Genomic DNA, 11,337 nt, shown 5'->3' with positions numbered 1-11,337 from the left:
GTAAAATAGTCTGTAATTTAAAAATAAAAACTTGCTAAGTATATATATATATATATATATATATATATATATATATATATATATATATATATATATATATATATATATATATATATATATAAACTTATATATATAGTTATTTATATGAATATTTTAAAAATAAATAATATATATGTAGAAATTTATAGTATTTCATTTTATGTAAAATAATCATGTATTAATATTTTTTGTTATATCAATATTATCATTATTATTAATATGATTATTAACAATATTATCAATAATTATTATCATTGATAATTATTAATATCAGTATTATTAACATTATTATTGTTATTAATTATTATTATCATTAATATAATAATAATAATAATTATTATTATTATTATTATTATTATTATTATTATTATTATTAATATAAATAGTATTACTATTTTTAATATAAATATTAATATTAAATATAAAATATATATATATATATATATATAAAAAAACAATTATTTATGCTGTAGACAACAACCCCATGAAAATTTTGTTACACATCACTATCTTTATTTGTTTCTTGCCTTCCACTAAATCATCTATGATTACCAATTACAGAGACTTATTCGATTATAACAAACTAACCATCCCTTTCTACTTTGATACATTTTTGTTATCTTCTCAATCTACCTTTAACTAATCTTATCTAACTATATTATAAGCATATACTTGAACATATCCATTACACACAAACATCACCCATTTAAGCACCTGAGACCAAAACCACCTCATCCGAAGGTCCACTGCTGTTACTCTTGGTCTATCATCGAACCTTCATCATCTTCAGTCCCCACCATGAAGATCAATACCTTCAACCTCCATCAACCACCAACGTGAACTTCAACCCATCACAAACATCAATTCCTTAAACTCTACCTTCTTCTACATTGTTTCTGTTTTATGATAAAATACCCTGCAAACATCGAGAGCAAACAAACACTTATCTAAGCTAAATTGAAGTCCACAGTATTGATAATTGTAGCTGCTCTTTTCCTGTATGCTTGAACAGCCACGAGGAACCCCCAAAATACACCTGCTGTAAGTTCTGCTACTACTCTTTTTCTTCCTATTACCTTCGTTAACCTGTTTCTATCAAAAAACAACACGATAACAAACCTGCAACAATCTTTTAAGATCATTCCTGTGACCAAATCCTGTTCCTGTATTTATTCGAAACCCTAACACAACAACCTCCCTAAAAACTGTTGTGACTTACTCATTCTATTCCATCAAACCATTTTTTTCCCCACAAAACACCATCAAATTTATTTTTCACGAATCATACAGAACTAATTTTCTAAATTAATAAAAGAAAAATCAAATACTCCAATCTTGTATATTCAGATAGATTACATTACTGTAAATACGAATGAAATAAATTTACAAATTACGGTCAACAGGATTATTGATAAAAATATATCTACATAAATAATTAAGTAATTAAATAAAAAGAAAACCTAACACTGTTCTCTGTCGATACCTGCTTAATAATGAAAATCGGTGATGATTGAACAAGGATGATGAAAAGTGATGCAATACCTGTAATTATATGATGTGGTGATTGTTGATTCATTCCTAAATTGTACAGACATCGATTACTGCTTCGATTTCTCCGTTATTATTCGATAACGAAGATGATTAAGGCTGATAAGGGCGATCTAACGATGATGATGATAAATCGATGATTGTTGATGGTGAAAGGAGATGGAGAGTCACGAAATTGAAGAATACCGATGAAGAAGATACAGTAAAGAGGATAATAATTGTGAATGTGTCGACTGCTTATTTTATTTGTCGACCGAGACAAACAAAACCAATTACTGGATCCATTTTTTTTAATGAACTACAAGGGTGTTAAATCTTGGGCCGTATTCAGTTATTGGGCCAAGACCCAACTGGTTTATAGTTGGGCTAAAACAAATATAACAGGATATATATATATATATATATATATATATATAACCGGGTTACGGTTAAATACAGAAAAAGAGCTCAGATCGAATGGTTAGGGTGTTGAACGGGAGAGCAAGAGGTCATGGGTTCGAGCCTTGCATGAGGCACAGTTTGTTTTTAGAAACCCTTTGCTAAGCTAAGGTAGTTTTCTATGTTATAATTATTATTATTATCATTATTATTAATTATTATTATTATTATTATTATTGTTATTATGTTAATTATTATTATTACAAACTATAATAAAATGATTATCATTATCATTAAACTAATTAGTAATAATATCATTATTGTTATTATTAGTGTTATCATTTATTATTATAATTATTATTATTGCTGTTAAGATAAGTATTAGTTATCAGTATTAAGTATTATTACCAAAATTATCATTTTCATTATCATTAATTACTATGATTAACATAAGTATTACTAATAATAACATCATTACTATTATTAATAAGATTATCCTTATTAGTATGTTATTATTATTAAAAGTTATTATTTTTTTTACAATTATATTATTATTGAAAGAATTATTATTAGTAAAACTATCATTTACCTTTATTATTAAAAACATCATTTTTAGTAAAATTATTATTATTATTAAAATTATTATCTTTATTAAAATTATCACTTTTAAAAATTAACATTTCTTATTACTATTATTATTACTATTATTACTATCATTATTATTACTATCTTTAATCTAAGATTTTTGTTAAATTAACAAATAATGGATCTTTATATAAAAATATATTTAATACACATAACTTAACTATAATAATATCTTTATTTACTTAAAATATATAAAATGAATATATTTAATTAAATAATGAAACCTATAAGTTATTAATATAAAAATTATATCACTAATAATATATATATATATATATATATATATATATATATATATATATATATATATATATATATATATATATATATATATATATATATATATATATATTTATATTTTGTTCGATTACGATTATATAATTTAATAGATATACAATTAATATAGGTTCGTGAATCTTAGGCCAACCCTGCATTGTTCAATTGTTCAATTGAGTCATATGTATTTTTACTACAAAATACATTAGGTGAGTTTCATTTGCCTTTTTACTCTTTATATTTTTGGGCTGAGAATACATGCGCAATTTTTATAACTGTTTTACGAAATAGACACAAGTAATCGAAACTACATTCTATGGTTGAATTATTAAACCGAATATGCCCCTTTTTATTAAGTCTGGTAATCTAAGAATTAGGGAACAGACACCCTAATTGACGCGAACTCTAAAGATAGATCTATTGGGCCCAACAAGCCCCATCCAAAGTACCGGATGCTTTAGTACTTCGAAATTTATATCATGTTCGAAGGAAGATCCCGGAATGATGGGGATATTCTTATATGTATATTGTGAATGTCGATTACCAGGTGTTTAATCCATATGAATGATATTTTGTCTCTATGCATGGGACGTATATTTATGAGAACTATATATGAAAATCTTGTGGTCTATTAAAATGATGATAATGGTTATTTATGTTAAACTAATGAACTCACCAACCTTTTGGTTGATACTTTAAAGCATGTTTATTCTCAGGTACGAAAGAAATATTCCGCTGTGTAATTGCTCATTTTAAAGATATTATTTGGAATCATTCATGACATATTTCAATAGACGTTGCATTCGAGTCGTTGAGATCATCAAGATTATTATTAAATCAGTTATAGTTAGATATATTATAAAATGGTATGCATGCCGTCAACGTTCGTTGTAATGAAAGATTGTCTTTTCAAAAACGAATGCAATGTTTGTAAAATGTATTATATAGAGGTCAAATACCTCGCGATGTAATTAACTGTTGTGAATCGTTTATAATTGATATGGACTTCGTCCGGATGGATTAGGACGGGTCCTTTCATATAACCTAATAATAACAAACGCAAGACGCAAAGACGCAAGCACGCAAGATCCAAAAACTTTGCGTCTTGCGTCCAGTCGCAAGGTATGATTTGCGTCTTTGCGTATGGTATGATTAATATTTTATGTTGCTGCTGTTTGAGTTTTTTTTATTTGTTTAACTTCTGTTAATGTATATGTCCATCTATGTTTACAAATATTTATCTACTGCTTAAGTGTAAGTTTATAAAAGTTATTGACCAAATTACTCCCGTCGTCCTTGAACTTGTACTGAAATTAAAATGACCAATAAAACAGATAGGCTAAAATTAAAATACCATTTCATTAACCAGAATGACATACTGCAAACACACAAACTAAGTAGTACAAAAGGCCCTACGGCCTACTTTATTACATAATCAACCAAGATTAATTAAATTGGAGCAGCATACATAATCTGAGCATTCAACACCTCTCTATCAGAAGGATACACCAACTCGTCTTCATCAGCAAAGAAGTTGTTCAACAACATGCCATAGGGCAATCCTCTCCCACCAGCTGCAGGCAATCCTGCCATCCGATTAGCAACCACATATGCCAGATTAATTGGGATTTGTTCGAGTAAACACATCAAAATCAAAACTTCAGTTACATATAGCTCCACATCAGCATCATCTCGAAAGATGACATTCTTCTTGATGACATTCATCATCTGTTGATACTGTCCTGAATATCTTCCTCCCTGATAATGACAGGACCACTGTTTGGCATGTCAAAACCAGGTTTACATAGTCCCGAAATAAACCCATAAGGTGAGAATGAATTTCCAGTAGCTGACCTCCTCGGGGCCTTTTTCACATCCTTGCTAAGACTGAAAAACTTGAAATCTCCATCTGGAATATCCAGAATCTCAGCAAACTCCTCCAACGTCCAATCGTAGGAATAACCAAACATGTTCACGTGAACACATTTCAATTTACGTGGATCAAACACATAGTTAGCATAGAATTCCCTAACAAGTCTGGGATAGTACTCATTAACTTGACGATATAGAAAAGCTCCAGCATCTATTCCCCGCCAGTACGCGGAAAAACCACCTTGAGCAACAACGTTAATACCAGGAAGAATGGGACGGTCGGATAATAGTCGTCGTCTTTCAACAACTTGTTGTGATGACTCTCCTTGTGATGGTCGGTGTGAAGCTCTAGCTCTTCTGTCCATTGATATTAACTGAGATTAACTGTAAATAACAAACTAATTAAAAATAATCATCATACAAACAAATAATAATAATAAATACTATAATTAGTGAAGAAAAATGCTTAAATTAGTACCTTAAAGTGCCTTTAATCAATGAATTGCACAAGGTTATGAGACTGTGAAATCAAAGTTCCAGGGTCATACTATAAATAGGGTAAAATCTTATCCGACAAAAATCTAATAAATCTTATCTGAAAATCCAACATCTGATCAGATAAGGTCGCAAGTTCGCAAGACGCAAGCTTGCGCCTTGCGAGGGCAACTCGCAAGGCAACCTGGCAAAGAAACTTGTTGGGAATGGGCATTTTGGCTATAATCCCATTTTTTTTTACTTTAAATTGTGGTTTTAGCCAACCTCCTTTACGCCCAAGCTAAAATAGTTAAAGCCCATAGCTGTTTTCAATAACTCAACGGATGGTAAATGTCAAGACTCTTTTATTACACAAATCATTTATTCCCTAAGCGATGTGGGAGCATATCTCATAAATCCCTTTATTTTTGGATATTCTTGCATGTTAAGTCAATCTATCTATATATATATTGAGTATATATACTTTTAGACCTTTATTATCTTTTGTCCACAATAGAATTTGAGACTGATAGGGAAATTTAAGAAAATAGGCAATAAGGCAAATGTATATTGTGAGAGATATAAATTACAAAGATAACTTAGTAAATGAAAGGAATTTGAAATAATTAAAACTTGGTGTAAATTTACAAATTTGCAAACTTAATATAAAAGGTATCCCGTACATAATAAACCATTACCTACGTATGAGGAATGCGATAAAGATAATTGATGTTTTTTTCAAGAAACGAAGGCATCATTCTTTGGTCATTTATGTTAGGGTTAAAGCCAAAAATAGGCTACAAACTTACACAGATGTACCGATGTCGTCCACAAACTTATTTTCGTCCTACTATCGCCTACAAACTTTCAAAAAGTGTACCAATGTAAACAAAAACTTTCAAAAAGTGTACCAATGTAAACAAAAATGACTTGCTACCGGCTAAACAGGTCAAAATTGACACGTGTCGTTCGTGGATTGGATCTTAACTCTTAAAAAAATAAAAAAAATAAAAATTAGCAGGTCAAAATTAGTATGTAACAGGTCAAAATGCCAAAATGTTGATTTTAGCACATTTTTTAAAAATTTGTAGGCGACAGTAGGACGGAAATGAGTTTGTGGGCGATATCGGTACATTTGTGTAAGTTTGTAGCCTATTTTTGGCTTTAACCCTTTATGTTAAGCTTAGAATCTATAGTTTTTCTCCTCAAGTTGCAATATGTATTTGTATATAATATATATATAATCTATATAATAATAATAAAATCAGTCGGTGGAAACATGGTTTAGATGGATTATGTTTCAAACCCCTTAAATATAGTATGTAATTTGGTTACTCAATTTGAGTTGTATGTACAGTAGACACCAAAAAGTAGATTTTTATCGATCAAAATTAAACAACCCACGTAGTCAACAATAGGCATATTCATCACATTCTACAAGTTAAGACTAATAAACAACCTATGTATTCAGACCTGCATTATATCTTATCAAATAAACGAAACCCAAATCAATGTGTTCGTTTTGATTTTCAGTGGATTTTAACCATGACACCATTTAATTCTACGAAAGCCAAACGTCTTTACTAAACGTCTTATGATTGCATGTTTGCAGTATATGTAATGAGATACGTAAGTTCCTACATAATTATCATAAATTTAACCCGGAAACTTTTTGTAGACAACTAATTAAATAAAATAATCTCATCTTTTTCTAATGAACACATTTGAATAACAAATCGGCAAACGATCTAACAAAACTCGTTTAAATGAAAAGAAAAAATTACATAACTAATGATAATCATTACCTCCGATATCAAAATATAAATGTGAGACTTCATTTACCGGTGAATTGCCAAATGTGATATCTTGTTCGAGACATTCGCCTGCCATCGCCTAAATAACACACAAAAACATCTTGGTGAATATTACAGGTTTGAAAATCCGGCAAAGCAGATAAATTCAAAGAAAGTATTCAAAAACCAAAGCTCGCAAAATTAAAGAAAACTACTTCTTCACGTGAATAATCCTGCAAAATACAACAACATCAATGAATACTTATAATCAGTGTTGTAAAAAACCCGATTACTCGCCGATTAATCCCCTATTAATCATTTTTAAGAGCAATCCGTTCCGATTTCCAAAAATCCGTTTAATTAAACGGGCAACGTCAATTGATGGGTCAAAATCGAATTTAGTATTCAAAGTCGGTGAAAGTCAGAAATGGTTAACATTTTAACATGAATTTAAACTAAAACTTTATAGTTTTTGAGCAAAATGAATAATTTTAGACAATTATGTTAAAGTTTATTATGATATTAATGGTTTTTTTTCTAAATTTACACATATAATTTTTAAAAATTAATATTCAAATGTATAAAGTACAATCCGACTAATCCCCGAATTACTGATTAATCATTCTAAAGTCCCGATCGATTAATCCCCGAATATCGAATTTTGCAACCTTACTTATAATGTTCATGCTTTAAAACTTAGCACAAGAGAGTAATCATAATCAACTATAGATCTAACTTATATGAGAACCAATACAAATTACTATCTCCATGTAACTTCTTAGTTAGTGCATTTGATTATGGGAAATAATAGTAAAAATGTAAAATCATCTCTATCAATGAACAAATAACTTTTGTTCTCTGACCTTGAACAAACAAATGCAAATTATAATCTGACTAAGTTAGTGCTACTTCCTGAACAAAATAAAAAGTTAAAAAGAAGTTAAATAGAAAAAGTAAAATCATCTAATCTTTAATTTCAATTGAAAAAATGTAAGCTTTCAAGGAAAAAACATCTCACCATAACCATGATCTTCTGCTTCTCTATCAATAACATTGAATTATACTTATTTAGAGCATGTTTATCTAAATTGCAATCTGAATTCCTTTGCCTAAAACAACAAGTTATTTGCTATGAATGAAAGGTTAAGGAAATAATATGAAAAACAATATAAAAAACTAAATGTGTTGGATTGATTTCAAATGGTTACAATCACATCCTTTTATAGAGGATTAAAGCAAAATATAATCATAACACACCAACAACTTAACCCACTAGTAAAGTTAGATGACAACTAGCATACATGTGAACACACCAACATGACAACTAGCATACATGTGAACACACTAACAACTAGAACTAATAAAACAAAATAAAAGGCAACTTGATTATGCAAGTATGCCACAAAAGATAATGTCTAGTTGTCCACTAAACACCTTAACCATTAATTTGGTCAATAATGGCCTAAACCCATTTGGACAAGTTGAGCAATTTGAGCAATAAATTCTAAAATCAAGTTGAGCAAGTTGAGCCACTTGAGTTGTACACTAATATTTTAACACTCCCCCTTAGTGCAAACTCCCGATCAAAAATCCCCAACGCCTCTCGAAATTCCATGAACTTGGCTTTCATTAGAGCTTTAGTAAAGATGTCGGCTACTTGATCATTTGTCCTTACATTTACTAGCTCGATTTCCCCGCTAAGAACCTTTTCACAAATGAAATGATACCTCATTTCTATATGCTTAGTACGAGCATGAAAAACAGGATTCGAAGCAAGTTTGATTGTACTTTCATTGTCACATTTCAGTTTGACAACATAATCTACTTCTTCAAGTATGTTACCAATCAATCTTCTTTGCCAAGTACACTCTTGAGCTGCCATAGTTGCAACTATGTATTCCGCTTCCGTGCTAGACAAAGCAACAACATCTTGCTTCTTGCTACATCATGAAATAACCGCGGAACCCATGTTAAAACAGTAACCCGAAGTTGAATGGCGATCATTTGCATCTCCCATCCAATCTGCATCTACGAAACCGTTTAACAAAACATCGTCACACTTCTTATACCACAAGCCGTGGCCCATTGAACCTATCATATAACGAAGGATCCTTTTAGCTGCATCAAGATGAACATTAGTTGGACATTGCATAAATTGTGAAACAATGCCAACCGAGTAAGCAATTTCCGGCCTTGTGATGGTTAGATAAATCAAACTTCCAACCATTTATCGGAACAACTTCACATCCTTGAGTTCTTTTCCTTGATCTTTCTTCATTTTGAGATTTGGTTCCATTAGAGTATACATAGGCATTGACTCCCCCATGTTGAAACGTTCCAAGAGACTTCTTGCATAACCCCTTTGAGAGATAAAGTACCCGTTTTCTAATTTATCAAATTCCAAGCCAAGAAAGCAACCAATCTCTCCCCAGATTTTTCATTTCAAAACGAACCAAAGATCATCACTTAAACGAGAGATTTTTGACTCGTTTCCTCCTGTGATAATCATGTCATCAATATATAGTAATACCAAGACATGAATACCTGATTCTTTCTTCACAAACAAACTAGAATCTGCATCAGAAATATTAAAACCACAAAAAACAAGGTATTGTGCGACCTTACCATACCAAGCTCTTGGAGCTTGTTTCAAGCCATAAAGAGCTTTCTTCAACCGGCACACATATTATGGAAATTGATTTGAAGTGAACCCAATAGGTTGTGTAAGGATTATAGGACCCAAACAATAGAGTAATTCCAGAGAATTACCCTTCCACAATCGACAAACGAAAAAACAATAATAAAAGAATGAAAAACACGAGATTTAACTTATATGTAATCGAATGTCGATTACTTTAATCCACGGACCAACTAAGGAGATTTTATTGATATAATTCGTAGATACAGATTAGGGTTACAATAGGATGCTTATATAGGCCAAAAATAACAAAGAAACACCTTGGAGAACAAGAAAAACGTCAATCTGGAAACTCCCCGTCAGACGAGCCGCGTCGCGGCTATAGAGGGCCTCACCGCACCTCAAAGGCAAAACTCCGGACAGTAGGTTTCCCAATCTAATGATCTGTTCTCGCGTTAGGCCCCGTCGCGCCTTCCAAGGCGCGGCGCGCCTCCCTGTTCTTCGAAATCTTTTATTTTGATATTCTTCACATCCAACAATCTCCCACTTGAAGATAGTCAAAACCATTACTCACATTATCAACCCATCATATAAACTAACCAAGATCGCCAAAGCACCCTTTACCGCCAAACTCCATTTGGGACACGCACACTCCTATCACATACGCCGGATAAGCAGACTTTCGACACAAGGTCTTCAATACTTCTTGTTAGAATCGAATCATCATCTCTCTATCTCCCTAGTCGGTCACCACCTTCTCATTACTTCATGAGAAGACCCGTTGAGGCTATGCAAAACCTCAACTTGCCCATCGATACCACCTTAGTAACATATCCACGGGATTCTTTATACCAAGGACTTTCTCCAATATCAAAGTACCATTCTCAATACGTTCTCGAATAAAATGATACCTCAAATCAATGTGTTTCGCACGATTATGAAACACTGGATTCTTCGCGAGATTGATTGCACTTTGGTTGTCACAATATAAGACGCAATTGTCTTGTCTTTTACCCAACTCACACAAGAAATTCTTCAACCAAACAAGCTCTTTTGGAAGCTTCCACAATAGCCATATACTCGGCCTCAGTGGTCGATAAAGCAACACTCCTTTGTAGTCTAGACATCCAACTAACCGTCGTCTTACCAACCATGAACACATATCCCGTAGTACTCTTACCCGAATCACCAAATCCACCCAAATTTGCATCCGCATAACCTCTAAGTATAACATTGCCCTTAGTGAAACACAATCCCATACTAGAAGTACCTTTCAAATAACGAAGTAACCATTTGACCGCTTCCCAATGCTCCTTCCCCGGATTAGACACATAACGGCTTACACCTCCCAATGCATGAGCTATATCCGGTCTCGTACAAACCATGGCATACATAATACTTCCCACGGCCGATCTATACGGAACCTTTTCCATCTCCGCTTTGTCTTCTTCTGTTTTAGGTTATTGATTCTTCGATAACTTTATCGCGCTACCCAAAGGCATAGAACGAGCATTTGCGTCATTAACATTAAACTTTTCTACTACTTTCTCAATATACTTGGATTGAGACAAGTATAGAACACCATTAGCATGATCACGCACAATACTCATTCCAAGTATTTGCTTAGTACTACTAAGATCCTTCATCTCGAACTCTTTTGAAAGCATACCTTTC

The 11,337-nt window shown here is 31.8% G+C and overlaps 1 protein-coding gene across 1 annotated transcript in view; it reads right to left on the bottom strand.

Moving 5' to 3' along the window:
- Positions 1-9,252: 9,252 nt before the first annotated feature.
- LOC139866653 (uncharacterized) overlaps positions 9,253-11,337 on the bottom strand; it is a 54,354-nt gene continuing 52,269 nt past the window's right edge. Inside the window, exons 4-5 of the mRNA XM_071854940.1 lie at positions 9,570-9,599; positions 9,253-9,410 (exon numbers count right to left, since the gene is read on the bottom strand). Coding sequence (XP_071711041.1) covers positions 9,253-9,410; positions 9,570-9,599 — 188 coding nt within the window. The remainder of the gene's footprint in view (positions 9,411-9,569; positions 9,600-11,337) is intronic.

Source organism: Rutidosis leptorrhynchoides, chromosome 9 (genome assembly GCF_046630445.1).
Source record: "Rutidosis leptorrhynchoides isolate AG116_Rl617_1_P2 chromosome 9, CSIRO_AGI_Rlap_v1, whole genome shotgun sequence".
Taxonomy (NCBI): Eukaryota; Viridiplantae; Streptophyta; class Magnoliopsida; order Asterales; family Asteraceae; genus Rutidosis; species Rutidosis leptorrhynchoides.
The sequence above is the reverse complement of the archived record's forward strand: the minus strand, read 5'-3'. Positions and strand labels throughout refer to the sequence as shown.